Source organism: Pseudochaenichthys georgianus, chromosome 6 (assembly GCF_902827115.2).
Source record: "Pseudochaenichthys georgianus chromosome 6, fPseGeo1.2, whole genome shotgun sequence".
Classification (NCBI taxonomy): domain Eukaryota; kingdom Metazoa; phylum Chordata; class Actinopteri; order Perciformes; family Channichthyidae; genus Pseudochaenichthys; species Pseudochaenichthys georgianus.
Window position 1 is genome coordinate 33,431,250 of NC_047508.1, and position 23,135 is coordinate 33,454,384.

The 23,135-nt window shown below is 42.5% G+C and overlaps 1 protein-coding gene and 1 long non-coding RNA gene across 9 annotated transcripts in view; one reads left to right on the plus strand and one right to left on the minus strand.

The window, feature by feature from the left end:
- Positions 1 to 19,554, minus strand: part of LOC117447628 (coiled-coil domain-containing protein 136-like) — a 30,979-nt gene extending 11,425 nt beyond the window's left edge. For 2 of the 8 annotated variants that reach the window (XR_004552251.2, XM_034084414.2), the window contains exons 1-5: positions 17,765 to 18,049; positions 9,555 to 9,851; positions 3,351 to 3,425; positions 2,247 to 2,549; positions 119 to 236 (exon numbers count right to left, since the gene is read on the minus strand). Coding sequence is in view for 7 of the 8 variants with exons in the window: in XM_034084414.2 (XP_033940305.1) it covers positions 119 to 236; positions 2,247 to 2,549; positions 3,351 to 3,425; positions 9,555 to 9,851; positions 17,765 to 17,816 (845 nt within the window). In the remaining variant the exon portion in view is untranslated. The other 6 variants (XM_034084412.2, XM_034084413.2, XM_034084409.2 and 3 more) reach the window with 6 other exon arrangements.
- Positions 2,509 to 4,086, plus strand: LOC117447630 (uncharacterized). The gene is made up of 2 exons (XR_004552252.2): positions 2,509 to 2,599; positions 3,358 to 4,086. It is a non-coding gene; the product is annotated as an uncharacterized lncRNA (long non-coding RNA).
- Positions 19,555 to 23,135: the final 3,581 nt, after the last annotated feature.

The window sequence follows — 23,135 nt, forward strand, 5'->3', positions numbered from 1 at the left end:
TGGCCGGGCCTTTCTAAATGAGACATGGCGTGAATGACGAAGGTAATATTCCAGAGGGATCCCCTTCCAGCTGATGCAGGAAGCACAGCTGATGAGAGAGCAGCCGTCGACCTCTCACCATGTCCTCTGTCTCTGCAGCAGCTGCAGCCTCTCCGTGAGACGCCTGTTGTCCTCCTTCAGGGTCTCACACTCCTCCCTCAGCGTGCGGCACTCCTCCTTCAGCAGGTCCACGTCACCTGGCAGGACAGAGAGGTCAGACAGAAAATTGTTAAATGGATTGTGTTTATATCTCGCTTTTTCCTTTTTTTGTCACCATTCACACCCATTCATACAAGGTGCCACCTGCTCAGGGAGACTAACATTCACACACATTCACACACCGTTGGCCCTGCCATCGGGAGGAACTCGGGGTTAAGTGTCTTGCTGAACGACACATCGATGTGTTGACTGCAGGGTCTGGGGATCGAACCACTGATAGATTGATAGACGACAACACTTCTGAGCCAAGAAGAGGTTAAGAGAAGGAAGATAAGGTGAGCTCATCTTTAATGTTACTGATTGAGACTTTGATATAGTCACAACATCTTAAGAGTATACTTAAGGAACTCTTTATAATAACCATCATGGAGTGGTTCAGTTGATTCAACTTAAGTTAATAGTCATTTAGATTGATGTTGACAAATTAGTTATCTAGTAATGCAATAATTACACTTTTAAAAAAATGTTATCCCAGATATACAATTTTACTGATTTGAAAAACATTGTGAAGGGTTAGAAATGGCTTGATAGTAAACTGACTAAAGGCATTATTTGGATGGCTACTACTTGCTAAATGCTCTTGTCCATCATTGTTTCTGATGCATCAAGAACTACTTAATATATTATTGTGATCTTCTCTTTTAGCTATGAAGGTTTTATCTAATCCAATGAAACAATATAAATGGTCGCATTACTTAAGCATTCATTAGTTAAAACATTATTATAATTTCTTTGTATGTAAACTGTTATTGATAACTATTAACTAAAGCTTAATTATCTATCAACAAACCATTTTCAAATAAGGTTATTACAAAGCACTAATATGACTGTTTAGAGTTAGATGAGTAGCTTGATCTCAACCCAATGCTAATTTGTTAAACATGAAGCTAGCACCAGTTGCTAGTTAGCTTATTGGAAACAGGGGAAACAGCTAGTACGGCTCTGTCCAACAGTAACTAAATCTAGCACTTGTATCGCTCAATATTAAAATATCATATCTTGTTTGTTTAATCCAAGTGTTAAAAGACATGTTGATGTTTTCTAGAGGGATGTTAGCTGGATTGTGGCTTGACTGTTGCTCGGTTGCCGGGCAAAGAGGGTAGATTCCAGGGAGTTACTGGTTCTTCTCACCACATCGTGTCAAGAAAGCAAATAAGCGTGTTTGGTCAAATGTCAAAAACTATTCCTGTAAAAGTATGGCCCACTGTGAGTTAGATTTCACTTCAATATTAATGCCATTCTGTGTGATGTTTACATGAAACAGCCCAGTATGAAATATCATGAGCTCCCCTCTGAGACTGCAGAGCCCAGAGATGATATCATGTGTTACAAGAGTGTGTCCCTCCCGCTCATGACTTCATGTCCCTGGTATTTTAAATGCACACACACACTCACACGTACACACTCAGTCACCACTCCCCTTGCAGCACTCAGCATCACATTTATAATATTTATTAAACCCCACAAATGATTAATGTTCTTGACTGCGGGGTGCTAAGCTGATATAAGGGTTGGAGGAACATCTATAACATCATGTTCCGTTCCCATAGTGTCAGGCACAAAGACTGATCGTGGACTATTTGTACATTAATGTGAGTTTGATAAATGTCTCCCACTAATGGCTTTATACATGTGGTGTGAAGATGAAGTGTCAACACGGGACTTGATTCATCTTATCTACTATGTACTGGAAGTAAAACAATGTTGGAAAGGAGGAGACGGTATGTGTGAAAACTACCAAAACCACCTCGGCACTCTGTTCCACCTTCCTCTCTTACATCCATCCCTTTTATATTCTATTTTATGTACTTGCACTATTGTACCCATTGTATTGTTGTTGCACTGTTGGAGGAGCCTGTGACCTAAGATTTTCATTGTCATAACTACACTGTAGCTCTGCACAAAATGACAATAAAAGCCTTGAATCTTGAACCTATCTTTTTTGTGTTTTCTTTATTATTTCTACACCTCCTCTCTTCCCCCCTCACCCTCTCTCCTCTCGGCCACCCTGCGCTGGCTCTTCATGCTGATCTCGGCCCTCAGCGTGGTGATCTCCAGCTCGTACTCCTGCGTCTCCTCGCTGAGGCGCTGCAGCTCGGCCCGCCGGCGGCACAGCTCCTCCTGCAGCGAGGCGATGTCGAACTCCCTCTCTGCCGCAGCCTCCTCCGCCGTCTGCTGCAGCAGGATCACCTCCTCCTGAGCCACTCGCAGCTCCTCCTGGGCCTCGGCCAGCTCGCTCTCCTTCTCCTCCTCCAGGCTGTCCATCTCCTCCTGCACAGAGCGCAGCTGGGCTGTGGGGAGAGGAGGAGAAGGAGAGTGTGGCTTTATGGGGGATGTGTAGGTGGGACTGCAGCATTACTATAGATTTATATATTTGAGAGTGTGAGTGCGTGTCTGAGCTTTTTGCAACAGTGGGCTTGTATGTTTTTGTGAGTGTGTGTGTGTGTGTGTGTGTGTGTGTGTGTGTGTGTGTGTGTGTGTGTGTGTGTGTGTGTGTGTGTGTGTGTGTGTGTGTGTGTGTGTGTGTGTGTGTGTGTGTGTGTGTGTGTGTGTGTGTGTGTGTGTGTGTGTGTGTGTGTGTGTGTGTGTGTGTGTGTGTGTGTGTGTGTGTGTGTGTGTGTGTTATATGAAAGTGGAGCTGATGTAACTGATGGTAACAGACCTTTTCTTAGGGTGTTGTCCACACTATATGTTTACTTCTCACAATATTAACACAAAAATAATGCCGATAAAACCTTTGATAACTCAATTAAACACTTAAGACCTGATTGTTTTAAAAATGGTCACAAATAAGAAAATGTCAAAAAAAAATACAAGCTTTTAACGTGTTCTTGTCAATCATACTTATTTAGCACTTTCTGTCTGAGACTATTCAGTAGAGAACTAGTAGGATAATAGAAATCCCTTACAGTGATATACAAGATGTTGATTAACGACAGTAAATCCGCATGACCTTGACTATTGAAAAACATGAGAAATGTAATATGCAATATCTGTATTCGATTCTGTTTTGTTGAACAGTCATAGTTATGTCCTGGGTTTATTCAGGGCATAGAGCTTTATTGCTGACGTTTTATTTTTGTTGTTGATACCTTGCAGATTCTGGATCTGGCGGGTGAAGGCTTCAGCCTGATGGGCGCTGGTCAGACGCTCGTCCTCCAACAGATCTGTCGGAGAGGTGAAGTGAGCGGAGGAGTGGAGGGGAGGATTTGGAGAGAGATAAGAAGAAAATGTCAGTTCAGCAGCCAAAGAGAAGATGACATCTTGATAAGCTCTTCAACCTTGAGGCATGTGGGAATGACACAAGCAGATCTGTGTATGTCAGTGTGTTAATACATGTGGGCCTGACCAGCATATTGTATAAAATGAGTTAGGATATTCAAATGTATGAGTATATTTTCACCTATTTTTCAAATCAAGTCAACAAAAGAAATAAAGAAGATTAATTTGTTTTCTGCTATTTTTCTCTCTCTGTTTCATTTGGTCTCTGTTATGCCAAGTCCTTTCTCTAGCATGCTTAGGGCAGATCTAAATATAGTTTTAATTCAATAACAGCTTCTAGATGAATACAGAGGACCTTCAATTGAGTCTGTATATTCTTAAAGGATAAATTACTACAACGTACCAAATACAACCTAATCTTACCTTTAGTGGTACCCAACCATATACTGTATATATATTTAGAAATGCATTTTCTTTTTTTTCAATAAATATGAGGGATAAGTCAGTACACAAATGTTATCAAGACTAAAATGTGGTGAACAGTAAACCAGCCTCACATCAACAAGATAGCATAGTCATTGTGATCTTGTTGGCGTTCAATGTAAATACTGCTATATTTTACTATATTTTTTATTATTTTTTAATGCTATTATAGTTTTTTTTAAATAGTTCTCTATCTGTGTTTTTAATTGTTGTTTTACTTTTATGTATGCACAAAGACACCAAGTTAAATTCCCCGTACGTGTCAACCTACCTGGTAATAAACCTGTTTCTGATTCTGATATGTGATCCTTGTACGGTGTGAGGGTCTAAGGACAGAGGGTGTCGTATTGTCATACTGATATTCTGTACACACTGTGAAGTCCACTGAGACAAATGTAACATTTGTGATATTGGGCTATATAAATAAACATTGATTGATTGATTGATTGATTGATTGATTGATTGATTGATTGATTGATAATGTTAGCACTCTGATGATAGCATTAAGCCACGGTACTTCTTCACAGAGCTGCACGTTAGTTAAGTTTTGTTTGTGTCACTCATTGTTTTTTAGTGTTTCCTGTTTTATTTCTCCTCTTGTTACTGATCACTTCCTGCCTTGGGTGTTCTCCCTCCAGATTTGGTCTGTTTGGCCCTAATTAGTTTCTCCTTTCCCTCGTTAGCCCTGCAGTCACCAGACCTCCTGCTCATCTGTTCCCATTTCCCCATTACTCTTTCACAATATATACTAGCCTAGCTCCTTTGTTCTTTGTCAGTTTCTGTATTGGGTTTTATTTACCTGTTACCTTCCTGCAATTGGACTGTTATCTGTTAGCGATAAATCATTTAACTGCTGCAGGCAGCCTGCTTTTTGTCTGTGTTTGGGTCCTTCCTGACAGTTGTGCTCTACAAATTGTGAAAGACTAATGGGGAAGTGGGAGCAGGTGAGCAGGAGGCTGGTGACTGCAGGGCTAACGAGCAGCAGGTGAAACTAATCATGGCAGAAAAGAAAACTGGAGGGAGAACACAGGAGGCAGGAAAGGTTCTGAAACACAAGCAGAGGTGAGTCAAATAATATACTAATGAGACAAAACAAAACAAGTCCAGGGCAGATTATTAAACTATCAACAATTGTCATGAGTGTTTTTATATTGAGACAATGTTTCTAGCAAGAAATCTCAAAGAAAAACTACACTTTCTGTAAGGCTATACACCATACCACCAGAGGTAAATAATTGAATATACACTGAACAAAAATATAAATGCAACACTTTTGTTTTTGCTTCCATTTTTCATCAGATGAACTCAAAGATCTAAAACATTTTCTATATACACAAAATAACCATTTCTCTCAAATATTGTTCACAAATCTGAAAAGATCTGTGATAGTGAGCACTTCTCCTTTGCCGAGATAATCCATCCCACCTCACAGGTGTGGCATATCAAGATGCTGATTAGACCGCATGATTATTGCACAGGTGTGCCTTAGGCTGGCCACAATAAAAGGCCACTCTAAAATGTTCAGTTTTACCACACAGCACAAGCCACAGCCACAGATGTCGCAAGTTTTGAGGGAGCGTGCAATTGGCATGCTGACAGCAGGAATGTCCACCAGAGCTGTTGCCCGTGAATTGAATGTGCATTTCTCTACCATAAGCCGTCTCCAAAGGCGTTTCAGAGAATTTGGCAGTACATCCAACCGGCCTCACAACCGCAGACCACGTGTAACCACACCAGCCCAGGACCTCCACATCCAGCATGTTCACCTCCAAGATCGTCTGAGACCAGCCACTCGGACAGCTGCTGCAACAATCGGTTTGCATAACTAAAGAATTTCTGCACAAACTGTCAGAAACCGTCTCAGGGAAGCTCATCTGCATGCTCGTCGTCCTCATCGGGGTCTCGACCTGACTCCGGTTCGTCGTCGTAACCGATTTGAGTGGGCAAGTGCTCATATTCGATGGCGTCTGGCACGTTGGAGAGGTGTTCTCTTCACGGATGAATCCCGGTTTTCACTGTTCAGGGCAGATGGCAGACAGCGTGCGTGGCGTCGTGTGGGTGAGCGGTTTTCTGATGTCAATGTTGTGAATCGAGTGGCCCATGGTGGTGGTGGGGTTATGGTATGGGCAGGCGTATGTTATGGACGACGAACACAGGTGCATTTTATTGATGGCATTGTGAATGCACAGAGATACCGTCGCACGCATCTCTGCTTGTCTAGCTGACATCTCTCAGTGGATGTCTGCTCATCACCTCAAGCTCAACCTTGACAAGACTGAACTGCTTTTCCTTCCGGGAAAAGATTGTCCCACTCTTGACCTAACAATCAACATCGGCACCTCTGTTGTTTCCCCGACTCAGACTGCAAGGAATCTGGGCGTGATCCTCGATAACAACCTGTCCTTCACTGCAAACGCTGCTACAACCCGCTGCTGCAGATACACGCTTTACAACATCAGGAGGATACGTCCCCAGCTGACCCAGAAAGCCACGTAGGTTCTGGTCCAGGCTCTCGTCATCTCACGCCTAGACTACTGCAACTCCCTCCTGGCTGGTCTACCTGCATGTGCCATCTGACCTCTGCAGCTCATCCAGAATGCAGCGGCTCGTCTGGTCTTCAACCGTCCTAAATTTTCCCACACCACGCTGCTCCTCCGCTCCCTCCACTGGCTTCCGGTAACTGCTAGAATCCACTTCAAGACAATGGTACTTGCGTACCATGCTGCGAATGGATCTGGCCCTTCCTACATCCAGGACATGGTTAAACCGTACACCCCAGCACGTGCACTCCGCTCTGCATCAACCAAACGGCTCGCTGCACCCTCGCTGCGAAGGGGACCCAAGTTCCCATCAGCAAAAACACGTGGGTTTGCTATCCTGGCTCCAAAATGGTGGAATGAGCTCGCCATTGACATCAGGACAACAGATAGCTTACACACCTTCAGGCGCAGACTGAAAACTCATCTCTTTCGACTCCACTTCGAGCGATAGAACTATTAACAAAGCACTTATATACTAATAAAGGACTGGCTTACCTAAAGCCAGTTGAGTAGCACTTGAAATATTTTTGCTCTATGAAACCTGATGTACTTATATGATTCTGTTTTCTTCAAGTTTATATTTTGTTGGTCGAACGCACTTATTGTAAGTCGCTTTGGATAAAAGCGTCAGCTAAATGCAATGTAATGTAAAGATACCATGACGAGCTCCTGAGGCCCATTGTTGTGCCATTCATCCACGACCATCACCTCATGTTGCAGCATGATAATGCACGGCCCCACGTTGCAAGGATCTGTACACAATTCCTGGAGGCTGAAAACATCCCAGTTCTTGCATGGCCAGCATACTCACCGGACATGTCACCCATTGAGCATGTTTGGGATGCTCTGGATCGGCGTATACGACAGCGTGTTCCAGTTCCTGCCAATATCCAGCAACTTCGCACAGCCATTGAAGAGGAGTGGACCAACATTCCAGAGGCCACAATCAACAACCTGATCAACTCTGCGAAGGAGATGTGTTGCTCTGCGTGAGGCAAATGGGGGTCACACCAGATACTGACTGGTTTTCGGACCCCCCCAATAAAGCAAAACTGCATGTTTCAGAGTGGCCTTTTATTGTGGCCAGCCTAAGGCACACCTGTGCAATAATCATGCTGTCTAATCAGCATCTTGATATGCCACACCTGTGAGGTGGGATGGATTATCTCGGCAAAGGAGAAGTGCTCACTATCACAGATTTGTGAACAATATTTGAGAGAAATGGTTATTTTGTGTATATAGAAAATGTTTTAGATCTTTGAGTTCATCTCATGAAAAATGGGAGCAAAAACAAAAGTGTTGCATTTATATTTTTGTTCAGTGTAGTTTGAAAATATAGCAGGGAGTCTAGTTTGCTGTACTTTCCCTGAGGTAACCGAAAATTCAGCAAAACTACAGCTTTACAGCTTTACATTTTTCTACTGGTGGATATAATGTCATTCCCACCCCCATTCTCATTTCCTGTCCTGTCTCTCGTGAGTTTAGCATGATTTGCAGCTCGTATTAATAATCCTCTATAGACCCTTTTTTCCTTCACCTCACCTTACATCATTCTCTGACCATGTCACTCAGGACCCCCACCACCTCCACAGCCCCCACCCCAACAGCTGCCAGCATGGGGACAGCTGACTGTCCTCAGAGGGAGTTTAACAAATGTGTTTTCTCAATGCGATTTAGGACAGCCAGTCTGGAAGCCTCCCTCAGAATGAACACAGTTGTCTGAGGAATGCCTCTACCGCTGCCAAACAAACAACTGAGCTCACCGTGTCTTTTAGTGTGACACAGTCATATACACACACTCATAAATATGCACAAACACACACACTGAGCTCACTAGCCCATACCCAAGGCCTTACTCACTGCTTGTGTCCCTGAACATTAAGCTCATCATTTCTAAGCTATGATGTGATGCTCCATTTAGCGCCTGTGAGGAACTGGCCGTGTCAGTGGCCGGGCCGCATATAAACATTACGCTTCTACGAGTTCAACTAGATTGTGATGAACCGGAGACGTCGGGATGAGTTAAGCTGTCCAGGTAGAGGAAGGAGTTTTCTTCTGTGGTGTGAAAACCGATCAAATGTAAACTATCACTGAGATGGAAAAGTGCAATGTTTGCTTTTTTACTGCAATATTGATTAAATATGGAATCCATGATCATGACATCTTACTACATAAATTAAGCTGATTTATAGCAGGAAGACTCCAGATGGCAGAAGGCCATAAATGTAAATGTGTAATCGCTCATTAAGTTTGAAGCTTTTCTTGTTTATTGACAACACAGTTGAGATGAAGGGACTGAATGTCGATCTTAGTCTCTGTGTTGTCCACTTGTTTTATGGTTTAACATTTCACGCATGACCTCAATTGTAGAGATGCAGGAAACGCAAAAGTGAAAATGATAGTGATCAGTGAAATGAGGCGATTAGTCACTGCAAACACTCGGTGTCACAAAATATTGTCGAATGCAAACGGCAGATAAAGACAGTGGTCGAGCTTTTAAATACATCATGAATGGTCACTATTAAAAGGAAATTACTTTATAGCCCGAATTGGTTAAAATTGGCCTCTTTTTTAAAGCATTGCGTATCAACTTGTTGTTCAACCTGCCACTGACTTAGCTGCCATATGAATGCACACACACCATTAAGCTGTTGCTGGCTAGGATCCCACTGTGCAGATGGCATTGAATTGCCACCATATAATTAAAGGTGAAAGGGGACTCTAGTTGTGGATAATTGTGACGTAAACATCTGCCATGCAGTTACAGATGCTAGACTTCTAGCTTATTCAAAGATTTTTTTATATTACATTGTTTTAACATGTATTTCTTTAAAGATTTAGCATCTCTCTAGCATTGAAAGATAGATTTAAATGTTTGGGCTGAAATGACAGTATTTAGGTTATGTGGAAGATGTTTGCATGTGGCTTAAGAGCTCTTGATTTCAGGTCAGATGGCTGTAATTAAATGTTGGATAAAAGATTGTGTGAGAAGACGATTAATGATTCAAGGCACTACATAATGAATATATAGTGTAACGGTAGAGCATTGACCTTGCAGCTCGTGGAAGCTCTCCTGGTGTTGGTTGGAGGTTTCTCTGGCGTCGTCCAGCTCCAGCAGCAGCTGCAGCACCTGGGCCCTCAGTTCCTCCAGCTCCTGCTCCTCCGTCAGCGGCTCCTGCTGCTTCTTCATCTTCTCCTCCCCTTCCTCCTCCTTCAGCTTCTTCTCTTCCTCTTCCTGGTCCATCTCCTCCTTCTCGTTGTTCTCCTGCAGGATGCCTCTCTCCTTCGCTGTTATCTGGTTGTCCATGGTGGGGGGGCTGCACTCTGCTTTCAGATCGCTCGGGTCATCTGAGGAAAAGATGAGTGTGAAATTAGAAATGGGATTCATGATATTAAAAAGAGAGGGTGACAAGAAGAGAGATGACTAGGTGAAAAACCTTTTTGTCATCAACCTAAATTGATTCGAATACAGCACTCGGTTTTCTTTTGGATCAACAGCACCATCTTGTGATCTTATCTTGCATTGAGTCTATTGTACACCAAACTCTATTGCACTCATATACCTCCACTACACATAACGGTTTTAATATAGAAAAAATACTGACAACACTTCTTATTATAATAGAGCTGAGTTTTTTATAGAAAGGGATCAAAATAAATCCATCACGTTAGGAAGAATGCATACAAAAATATAAGCCTAAACTGTCTTGGCTCAAAACGTTTAGATACGTTGTTATAAATTGAGACATTATCAATAAATACCTTTTGATGACCACTGGTTACAGTTTTAAGACACATCTGTTTTACATTGGTTTATCCGCTCATTGACTTAACATTTCTGACCAGTAGGTGGAGTGCGTAAGCCGACACAATGCGGATAGAGGGGGGGGGACGCCTTGTATGCTGAAGCAATCACTATGACTCACCACTCAGCAATGTACCTCCAAGTCCATAATAATACAAGCTAGTACGAGAGATGTGACAAAAACGTTTCTCTCTTGTATTACACCGTGTCAAATTTCATGGCTGTCTGCAGTTTTCTATTTTGTTTTGTGTTGATTTTCCTCGTCCGCATCAACGTCCTGAAGAGAGTCTACAAAGCCCAATGAAACATTATGATGTATACTCAATTTGACATGATTAAAGCTGTTGGTTGCCAAGGCTGCAGAGATGAATGCAGAGCCGGTCAGAAAACGAGAAGGGAGGGCATCATTTCGACACAACAGCATGAGGGTAAATTCTCATTAGACGAGGCCGAAGAGTCTTTTCCGATTAGGTAGATGAGATTTGCTGCCAGGCGGGAAACGGCCAAAGCTAAATGCGTATTCACAGTGTCGGTTTGCTCTCAGGTGCAGTTAAAAGATCGTTTGTGTAACCGTTTCATCCCAGGACATTTAGCTTACATCTCGCACTGGCCTGAGACCATTTCTCTCTTATTTCTCAATAACATGCCCTCTGGGGTCAAGTCATAAATTGATGTGCAGCATCTTTCATTTTCAAGTGGTCTCTGAACATTTATGTCTGTACTGTAAGCAGTGTGTGGAAGGGAGAGGGGAATATTGTTTGCCGAGATGGGAATAGAGAGATGGGACAGGAAAAAAGTGCAGCAGGGGACTCAGCAAAGCATTAACTAAAGATCTATCTAATTAGAAGTGATGCTCACCGGGGTAATCCTGGCTCAAGGGATGCTTCCATCTCTTGTGGTAATTATTTCTCTGCCTTGTTGTTCCCCTCACGAGATGTAACTATTTCCACGACAACCAAGTATGTCTTTTTCTAATCATATCTATAGCAATAGCAGCAGGCTACATCCTTCCTGTCTCATAATGGTCCTCATTTAAACAATGCAGCCCCCCTAAGAGGCATGTGAGAGGTTTCATGAGCACTGGGCTATTTTGTCATTAAACTTTGATGCTGGTGTAATGAGTTAGTCATAAAGAGAGGGGCCGGAGCTGCTTGTACAGCCAGCAGCGGCTAAAAGGCCATCAAGAGACAAAAAGCTCCCCACTGAATATCACTCGCTTCTGAATCTTTCCGGATGTAATAATTCCGAAAGCTCGCTCTAACAATTTGTCCTTTGTTTTACATTTTGAATATGTAGCATTTAGACTGCCCTACAATGAGCACAAATGATAGCTGATTAAAAATCAAATGAAATCCAGGTTATAGTGCTAGTTTAGTTTAGTGCGCACTTTTTACCCGCTTCCTGTAGCTGCTGCTGCTGAATGGTCTTGGACATCTGTTAATATGACAGGCCACAACACCCATCTCTACTTTCTTTAACTTCCTCTGATGCAAATGTATAAGCTTCTGCCTCTCACTATATCATTCTGTGCCAATCATTAACTCTCTAAAACCTTCCTGAGAGCCATCCCTATACGTCCAGTGTTTCTTCTTGGCAACTCCCACCTGTGTGTTTATCACTTCAGTCCTTAAGGAAGCTTTATCGCCTCACCTTGTGAGTGAATGTCAAACACATTGTGCAGCAGAATTGTCTGCAATGACACCTGTGATCACTCCACAGCATACTTGGCTCAGTGCTGGTCTTTAGTCACGCAGGGATTGCATTAGACATGGACGCTTCTTGCATACAAGAGCGAGGGAGGCATCTCAGGAGCAGAGGTACCGCTCCAGGCAGACGATGGCTTTATCTGGCCTACACATTCCTCCGTAATCACGTTGCAGCCAAACACTTTGAGTATGTCACTGCGAACATTGTGCCACTTTATAAAACAGACAACAAGCAGGGCTGTGTTGTCCATCAGCATTTCAGAAAAGATGTCCGAGATTACTTTTGAACAGTCATTTGGCAACACAAGCCTGTTGTTTTGCTTCTGATTTGGTTTTCGGAGATGAAGTGTGGAGTGTAATTATAATTGCACTTTGCCTAATTGAAGAGGAGTGAGGACTTCTCCATAAAACACTTAGTGTGATTTTGTTGTCAGACTTTCAGTTCTGTGTATTAAAGGGGCTTATATGCTTATTTAGAGGTTCATAATTGTATTTTGTGCCTCAACTGTGACATCTTTACATGCTATAATCTTCAAAACGTGCTTTAATTTTCTCATACTTTATGCTGCAGCACCTCTTTTCACCCTCTGTCTGAAACCAGAGCCCAGTCTGCTCTGATTGGTTAGCTGGCCGGCTCTGTTGTGATTAGTCAACGGCTTAGAGATGTCCCGCCCCTTAGCCTATTACTTACAATGTGTCTTTGCAGTCCATTAACATGCACAAAAGCCTATAACACACTACAGGTAAGGGAAACCCAGAAGGCATAATAGAGCCTATTTCAATATGCAGCAAAAACTGAAATTCACTAAAACATTTCCTTATAACACTATAATAATAAAGAGTAGATGGCAGTATACCAAACCAGATATTTCTGAAAAAGAAAGATACAAATGTGTTATAGTTTATGCTTTATTTAATCCGGTGCAATGTCATTTCAAACGTGATATATTGCAAGTAAGCTTCTCTATGTAACAAGTGGCTCTCTTCCCCTGACTGCTTATTTCTCATTTCATTGTGGTGAGAGGAACATCTGGAGTCAAATCAGCTGTAAAAAGAAATGACGGCTCACTGAAACAGGAGCTGCGGCTGTGATGAGGTGTAGTGTGATGGAGCCTCGTGCTGAACCAAGCTGGAACATGTTAATGAGGAGAAATGTGGTGCTGGCACTGTAAGAGGTGTGTGTGTGTGCAGCTTTTTGTGATTCTGTGTATAGGGCTGCACAATAACTTGAAATTCTATTCTCGCATTTTGGACTAATAGAATATCCTAATCGTAGTAAGCGCAATATTTTTTAAGGACAACATTTGCAAAAGTTATCTGAATAAAGTATTGTGGAGTCGGCCTAAAACAAATTCTACACATTTATTTAAAAAATCACATTATAATTTTGCATAATTTTCAATGATAATGTGAATATTGTTTCATTCCCTCTTACTTCGCACATCATATCGGAATTTAAAAAAAAACATATAAATGCAAATAGTTATTTCTTTAAACCGTGCAGCCCTAACTCTGTGTATAAAATGTATGCATAAGTGTGTAATTGTACTTAAACCTGTGTGTGTACGCAAAATGGTGATATGCAGGCTTGTGTTTCATGTGTTGTATTATCTCTTACTGTAGGCCCACTTGTGATGAGTCTCATATATGATCACACGTGTTTAAGCTGCAGTCTGTGCATGTATGCCATGGAGCTCTGCAGCTGTGTAGGAGGCCATGCATAATGCACACCGCCCCAGCTTTGAAACCAGCCCAGCACTATGGTGCTAGCTTGTTCACTGCACTGGCACACTTCCTCAGCAACACATCATTTGGGGAAGGGAGGTAGGAGTCGGCAAATCACGGAGAGACTTAGCGAGAGCAAAGTAGGAGCATAGGAGGAGAAAACAATGAGAGATGCAAGGAAGGAGGAGTTATGCAATGGCCTGGGAGATGCTCACTTCCTCATGAAACTAAAAGGAGTCAGGACCCTAGTTTATCTCTATGGTGACCGCTGCACACCAACAACACAGGGATACACCATCTGGAAAGTGACCTTGGCGATAAAGCTGTTTTGTGCACACTTTTGCTTGGCATTTGTCTGCTAGTGCTTTTCCCCACAGAGAAGCCCAGGTGATCTTATCAGGTGTCCCTCCACAAAGCTCACTTCATAGTGAAGCCGGCATCATGTGAGATGTTCTGACTCCAAACTGTGAGACTCAGCAGCTTCAGACGAGCAGCGAGCCACAGGGATGGAGGTCTTTAATGAGGTCAATGCGATGTTTATCTCTTTCCCTCTGTCTCTGTAGTTTGAGCGTGAAAACTCCAGGGAAAGTGAGGAACAACTGCAGCCCGTGACGTCAAGAAAAGAAACGGGATCAGAAGCACCAAAGAGTAGGACTGACTTAATGAGCCACTCTGTTAATTAAATGGAAAATCCACGTTTGCATTTTCAAAGGGAATAATAGAAAGTGGGTCAACAGAATAAAGGCATTGTAGAAAGAGATACTGTATAAATCAGCCTCATTACATGAACATGCACAAAGTGGGTCAGTGTGTAATTACTGCAGGTGACAGATTCAGGGAAGATGTTTCTTCATGGGCGTACGTGGTGGTGCCCTGTTTGTTTCTACATCTGCTTATTTTGCATTAAGGGATATGAAAGAGAACAAAACATGAAAACAAATGATGTATTAACAAGCAATTGTTGCCCCCCACCTTAAATCTATCTCTGTGAAAGATTTGTAATCACTTAAATTGGCCCTGTTTCAGGTTCATATTTGTATTTTGTTTCTCTTCTGTTACATGTTTCCATGCTTTAATGTTCAAAAAGCTCTTTATTTGTTCATACTGCCTGTGCTGCAGCAGCTCTTTTCACCCTCTGTCTGAAAACCCAGTCTGCTCTGATTGGTTAGCTGGCCGGCTCTGTTATGATGGGTCAAACGCTAAGAGCTGTATTGCCCCTTAACCTATCACGTACAATGTGTTTGAGGGCTAGCCAATGGAAGTGCGAGTGTTGCATAGTGATGTCAATATGTTACAGAAGTAAACACAAGAGTCCAAAGGAGGCGTATCAAGCAGGGGGGGGGGGGGGGGGGGGGTAGTGTGTGGGGGAGAAACTCCCTCTGGACGGAACATTGGAATTCTAGCCTTTGCAAACCATTTACATGCACCAAAACCTATAGGACAGACTACAGGAAAGGGAAAACCCAAAAAAAGCAGGATAGGGCTCCTTTTAAAACGAGGGGGAAAGACGGGGCACCACAGCTTGTCAGGTAGCGAATCCAGAAAGCATAAAGACTAATGGGGAGAGAGAGTGCACTAATGATAGGTTGTCAGTGCCAAGCCTTTTTGCAAGGGGGGAATAAAAGTATTTTAAATCAATAGCATAAGCTGCAGGAAGGAGTTATGAGTTCATGAACCTTCTTTTTCCCCTGAAATTGAGGATTTTGTTCCATTATTCAACTTAGTGAGAATTAAAAAAACATGTGGCACACTCAATTATGTCAGGTACCTGCAGAGTGCATTGAAAGCTTGTTTTAAAAGGCTCTAAAGTCTGATGGGATAGGATGGTGCAGGCAGGGGAGAGGAAATGGGATGCCTGAGGGTGGAAAAACATACAAGATTTGTTTTCATTTGATTTGCAATATTAAACAGTGATGTGAGAATCTCACATTGTTGTTTTTCTCAGAGGTCTTTGCAGCTCCCAGATCTACACAGTTTGTTTACAGCAGCAACTTTGCTATGTATTAGATTTAAAGAGCTGAGATAAACCCTGTTTGGCCACCCTTTGGGAATATTGCTGATGATGTGCATTTCACAAGATGAGAGTACAACACTGGAGAGGAGTGGAGGGGAAAGTCGGAGAGGACAGGAGAGAAACGATGTGTGGGTTGAGGCACTGGCAGGTGCAAAGGTTTGTGTCTCTATGCCTGTGTGTGCACGTGAGTGTGTTGGAGGGTGTGTGGGCGCTGGAGAGAGCAGAGGACTGCGATGGAAAGAGGGGGAAGAGATATTGTGTAGGACAGGCAGCAGAGGAGAGAGAAGGATGGAGGGAGATATGCTCGGTGACTGGTGCAAGTGGGAGGAACAATATGGTGGCCGACGGCTGAGATCAGCTGCTAATGGTGTTTTATTGATCAGTGGGAGCTTGTGTAAAAGCATCTGTATTCCCTGTTGGCATAGAAGCATTAATTCCAGGGTGGTATGGAACAACGTCCCAACAGGGCTGAAAATACATTTCAAATAAAAGTGTCAGATTGATAATTGACCTGATCCAGGACCAAATGAATGCACTTAGATCCATTAAAATCCCAGGGTGTATGAAATTCAAAAAGACATGAGTTTATACCTTCCATCACCCAAGTCCACTTTTTCTTTGCTGTTTGTCTATCGTTATTATAATTAGGATTCGCACTCCATTAAACCACACACTTGCCATCACTAGATGCTGAATTTCTGAAAAGCATGCCTCAGGCTGTGATGAAAGGAAAGTGGTCTCCAGAGTTTAGACGGCAGGAACAAGCTTTTCTCCTGAGACGGCATCAAATGTTATGATGGTCAATACGCAGGCATCAGCATAATGTAAACAAAAGAAGAAATGACACGCTAACAACAAAGCAGTGTATAGTTTACAGCTGACTCTGAAGAGCAGGGGGGCTTTGAGAGATAATTCTTCCTGCTTGTTATTGAAAGTTCAGTTTTAGGACAGCAGCCTATACTACGCAGGAAAAGGAAGCAACATGGCCGCCAGTCAGAGGGCTGTGACCTGTGGTTCTCTCTGAGCCCCTCCACACTGACAAACATCCTCCCAACAGGAGGGTCCCACACAGAGCTGCTCTGTCTTCACGCCCATACAAAACATGAAGAAAACACACTCCTTGTTGTCGGACACACATGAAAACATTCCACACGTTCTTAACTGATTCTGTGAAAATGCACTGTTCCCAATGCCACACATTCATAAAGTTACCAAACAAGCTCAACAGCAGCTGTCAAACCCAACCATTATATGTAAAGTGAGTCCACCACAAGCATACATGGTGAGCTGAAAACAACCTTAGCATAAAAAGAAGCTTAATAACATCCAGACTCCATCCATTGTCATCATCATCAAGTTTAAAAAAAAATTACAAATACAATCATAAGACATAATGGAGACATGTGAAATGGGACGCCCAATAAGCTGTAGGAAGCTTGAGAACAGGGGCCCAGACAACAAATATAATGTATTTACATTATATATCAATGATATATAGAATTGAGAGAGTTTGTGTGTTATTCACAACATTACAACTCCAAAAACATACCCCATACTAACCCAAAACACTATAAAAAGGAAACTACTGTAACCCTAACTACTAAATGTTCTAATATTTAATTAATCAGTCTCAGAATAACACACGCAGCCCCGTAACACAGCCTTGACAAACATGTCTCTGGGTGCCAGCCCTCTATATTTACCTGGCAGCACGTTGCCTCCATCAAAGGTCCACAGCTGACAGAAATGCAGTGTATCAGCTCGGCACAGATCCTAATAAAGACAGTCTCCTTCTAATATCTCCCCACTTCCTACCAGCTGACCAGCTCTCTGCAGCTCCTCAGCTCACACTATCCCTCGCTTTGGGAGTAAACACTCTTTCTCAGCAGAGATAGACATCGACCCCTCTACCTTTTCCTGCTTATCTGTAGTACGGGGGCTAAACATAGCCACATCATCGCGATTAAACACACACATACACACACACACACTGACAAACAGCTGAACAGACCTGTAGAGTCCAGAGCCTCCTCGATGAGTGGAGGTAAACGCAGTCCATCCATAGCCCCCTGTAGCTGCAGCGGAGAGGGGGAGACTCGGGAGAGAGTGGGCGAGAGAGGGTCAAGAGGCTCCACACGCCCACCTCAGCTGCAGGGAGAGAGAGAGGCAGAAACACACGGAAAGTACTGAGCACTAGTACTCGCCACTCACACACACATGCAGGCTACGATGCACATATATACACACACACACACACACACACACACACACACACACACACACACACACACACACACACACACACACACACACAAAGAGGCTGAACCTCGGGAGAGTTTGGGAGGGTCCGGGGAGCTGAAGGCTGAGCGCTCCGCAGCGTGGGAGAGATGCCGAGAGGGAAGAGGGGAGGAGCAGGGAGGAGGGGGATGCTGTTTTCCAGACGGCAAGCTCTCCCTCTCTCCCCCCTCCCTCCCTCAATTGTTTCCCTCTTTTACCCCAGCTATTTTAAATACACAGTGGTGGAAATGTGACCAAGTACATTTACACAAGTACTGCTTAAGTATCAATTTGAGGTACTTGTAGGCTACTTTTCTTGAGTATTTCCATTTTCTGCCAATTTATACTTTTACTCCATCACAGAGGGAAATACTGTACTTGTTTACCCTTCATTTATTTGCCATTTCTAGTTAGTAGTTACTTTTTAAGTAACAAGTAACATGATGTGTCTATATGATGTAGAAACTATAATCAACTCGGTAGAACACAAAGTATCCAAAATGTGCTTTACATTACAAGTTACAAGATTATGTATTTATTTTTTAGTGATACTGAAAATAATTGTATAACATTTTATAATAATACAACTCTTTTAAAAGTGCTATTCTATAAAAATGTGTTAGATTTCATCTGAGTACTTTCTTTTTGATATCGTTTCTGAATCTTTTCCAAAGATCTAAATGGTGGTATATCCTGGACTTTCCCTTTGATACATTAGACCTTGTTGAATAATTGCTAGATCAATCCACCGGTGTGAAATAGTTGGCAAGAATAGCTGATCTCCAGCGAATGGCAATGCATTCATCTGGCAAATGCTGAACCCATACATATTTCATAATGCAAAGTCAAACTGGCTTGTCTAGTTCCAATAAGCTAAGTTGACGTTTTGAATATACCCGAATACAAACAGCTTTCAAGAAGAGCTGACAGGATCACAGCACCAAAACATTTCAAAACTCTGTCTTTGCTTCGTAGCATTCATTCATGTGCTTTCTTGCACACACACACACATTAACACACACATGCTTCCTCTTACCCTCATGAACAGCCTTCGCCCCTAAGCTTGATGAATTTACCTATAATGAGGTCCAGACAGGCTGTTGTTGTGGAGGCAGACAGCTACCACAGCAGATTACTGATCATTTCCCCTCCATTGTTCATTTCCTCCCCTTGCTGACTCTTTCTCTTTCTGTTGACTGCTTATAAACAGTTGCTCTTCCTCTATAAACAGCATCTCAAACACACATACCTCTATTTTCATCACTTCCCTTCACACATACATTTCTTTCTCTCTCTGACTGTCTCTCACCTCTTTCTCACTCTTTCTTCAGCTGCTATCACATCTAGCAACTTCTGTGCAAAACGTAAGGAGCCAGAAATGTGAGGTGTGCCGTGAAACAGTCAGCTTAGAGAGAGAGGAAAGGAGGGTCAGGCTTTACCGTTCGCTGGCCCAGTAGGAGGATATTCCTATCACAGCACTGTCAAAGAGCAGGAAGTGCACACAGACGCACAAACAACACAGTCAAATACATAATGGAACCTGCCGACATCTGAGAGAGGAAATGTAAGAAAAAAACAGAAGTAAGTGCAACGGAAATAGAAAGACGCTCTACATGTGGGTGTGAACAAGAATAAATGATAAAGGGGAACCAGACTGAAAAGATAAATGTCCACTCATAGACACTTCCTCTACTTCCGGGTGGTTCTGCACAGCTTTCCTCAGGCAGCCATGACAAGAAGATAAAGCATGCGAGCATCTTTCAAAGTTGTCCCACAAAAAGTCTCTCTGACACACAAAGGAAGGGAGAGCTGTTTGCTGACAAGGTGTTGATAAGGAGATGACAATGTCTGGCTTCAGCCCACCGTGTCACAGACTGTGGCAGGAGCCTGGTGGCAGAGCTGAACGAGCACAGCAGGAATGCAGATACAAGATTAAACCCTGGTCCAACACTACAATTATTCTCACTGCTTGTTCCAAACGGCTTGCTGAACCAGATGGGTGGGATGGAAGTCTATCTGCCGAAACACACTGAGATGATTGTTGAATGGCTGGACTGGAAGCTACACGATGAGACAATCAGTCGGCAACCTCACCCAAAGTTTTAATTTTGCCAAAGTACAGTATATCCACGTGCCATACATACGCCAAATGTCTGTGAGTGTTTGCTCTGTAACAGAGCTCTGTCCCGCCGAGTGTGAGGTCATGCACAGGGAATCCATCCGCTCATACTGTCGTCTTTGTTTTCTCCACATTTAACAAGTCATACGCAAGACGCCCTCAGAAATGGAGCCTGTAATTGAAAATAAACACAAATGGACGCACACAGATGCAAAAACACACAAAGGGGCAACAGTTTCTCATCTGCAATTGTAACGTTTTACATTCTACATGCTGCACTCATGTCATTTTGAGTGGAATGATGGTTTCAATGGGAGTGTTTAAAAAGGATTTGCACAAACATGCCTCATGAATGATTAGGCGTGCAATTCTTGTGTCTGAGCCGTCACTCCAGGGATGGTGAGGTCAGTTTGTGGGTTGGTCTTTAACTTTGGCCTAGATAGAAATAACTCAACTATTGGATCTATTGCTATGAAATGTTGTAATGACATTCAGGAGGATGAATCTTCCTAGCTTTTGTGATCTTTGACACTTTTAGTGTAATCCTGTGAATTTTTTTGACAGATATTAAGACTTTAAATCTCCCCCATCATCAGGTAAAAGTGTCAATGTGTCCAATACTTGGATATAAGCAAAGCTCTGCCAAACTAATCAGAATCAGAATCAGAATACCTTTATTAATCCCACAGAGAGGAAATGTACGTTGTTACAGCAGAAAAAGAGCTACAGTAATGTTACATAATATGTTATATGCATTAAAAGTACTAAGTATACAAAATATAATAAAAAGTTAAACAATTTACAAAATACACATCATGTAACAGTTCTTAGGATTGAATTACATTGCCATCAGCTTCAGCTGTTTTGTCTTCAGCGTTTAGCATGGCTGCAGACTCTTTAAAATCTGAAAAATCAGACTGACTATTTTCCTCTTGAGTAGGTGTTTGGATTAGAGGAAAAACCATTAAGACAACATTCGGACACACATCATATCAACATCAGAGCACATATGTACATTCAAAGTGTATCTCCCAACTGGGTAAAGATGGCAACTACCTGAAGACTCCTAATGCCCATGTTTGGTTTGTTTGTGTTTACATGGAGCTTAGTCCTATCGGAAAGCTAGGTTGTTAGTAAACCTGGAACAGGTTGTACTTGTTGTCAACTCAGTCTCCAGCTGCAGTGTGCTCCTAATAGGACTTTGGAGATGATGGATTCATTGCACACGGAGCAAAGGGAGCAGGAGGAAGGGGAAATGGGCCAAAAAGCTAATTGTTGTATCAGGGCCCCAGAGTGTTTTAATCAGGTAGACACTAACCATATGGCATTCAGACTTTAATTAGACTTCATGGACATTGATGGACAGAGAAGAATAAAACTATTATTTCCCAAACAAGCAAATGTTTAATTCTAAGGGAAAAAGTGCCAGATGTTGTTATTTTACCTTTACGAACTGATTATGATGTTCGTCCAGTGCAGCGGCGAGCCGCCAGGGTCCTCTCTGAGGGCCTAAGATATTCTAAAAAATTATATTTGAAAACAATGTTTTTTTTTCAATATTTCTTTAGTAATATTGTTCATTAATTGTATTTAAAATAAAATGTCCAAAGAAATAAATCGAATGAGAAGGGTTAAATGAAAGAAGCTCGTCTCTGCGAGTTATGTGAAGATGGGAGCTGATTGGTGGTCCTGCTGTAAATTCACAGATGGCCAGCTATAGGCACTCCACGAGAGAGTAATGTCAAGTGACAGGACAATTGACCAATCATATCTTCCCTCTAAATGGGTGGGCTTTATTTTCGCGGACTTTATGACAAGTTCTGCCTGCTGTGAAGTTTATGCAAGTGGTGCAGTGACGCGTCCTAAAACCCGGAAGTAAGCTGCGCTTGGGTTCCCTCGACAAAACAAGCAATGGGATTTCTCCATAGGATTTTGGAAAAAAGCTCGAAATAAGGTCTGTGGAAAACGAACCTGTTAGATAAATGCACGTTTTGTTCAGCCGGATAATATCCACATGTCTACCCTACTTTTATAATTTACTAATCGTAAATCTAATCGATAGATTTATGATTATCATAAGTTTGTTCATGATGGCTCATGTCAGTGATAGTGATGACATCGTTGCGAAATTATTAACCGAGTCATTTTCAAGATTGAGTTACAATGATAAATTGTAGTGGCAAAGGATCAGCTGCATGACCCCGCCATCAAGACAGAGGGCCTAGGTATAAAAGTCACGGCTCGCCACTGGTCCAGTGTCAGTGGTCACACAGCACAAGCTGCACTACAGCCATTGGGCCAACATACACTGAACAAAAATATAAATGCAACACTTTTGTTTTTGCTCCCATTTTTCATGAGATAAACTCAAAGACCTAAAACATTTTCTATACACAAAATAACCATTTCTCTCAAATATTGATCACAAATCTGAAAAGATCTGTAATAGTGAGCACTTCTCCTTTGCCGAGATAATCCATCCCACCTCACAGGTGTGGCTGAAAACATCCCAGTTCTTGCATGGCCAGCATACTCACTACTGACTGGTTTTCGGACCCCCCCAGACCCCCCCAATAAAGCAAAACTGCACGTTTCAGAGTGGCCTTTTATTGTGGCCAGCCTACGGCACACCTGTGCAATAATCATGCTGTCTAATCAGCATCTTGATATGCCACACCTGTGAGGTGGGATGGATTATCTCGGCAAAGGAGAAGTGCTCACTATCACAGATTTGTTTCAGATTTGTGAACAATATTTGAGAGAAATGGTTATTTTGTGTATATAGAAAATGTTTTAGATCTTTGAGTTCATCTCATGAAAAATGGGAGCAAAAACAAAAGTGTTGCATTTATATTTTGTTCAGTGTAATTAGCTGGTGGATGCACCAGAGGGATGAGCAGGGTGTCTAATTACTCTCTAGTGACGGTGTATCATTGTCACTGTCAGCTATGTAACCTCGGAGCTGTAAAAGACAGTGATTCACCCC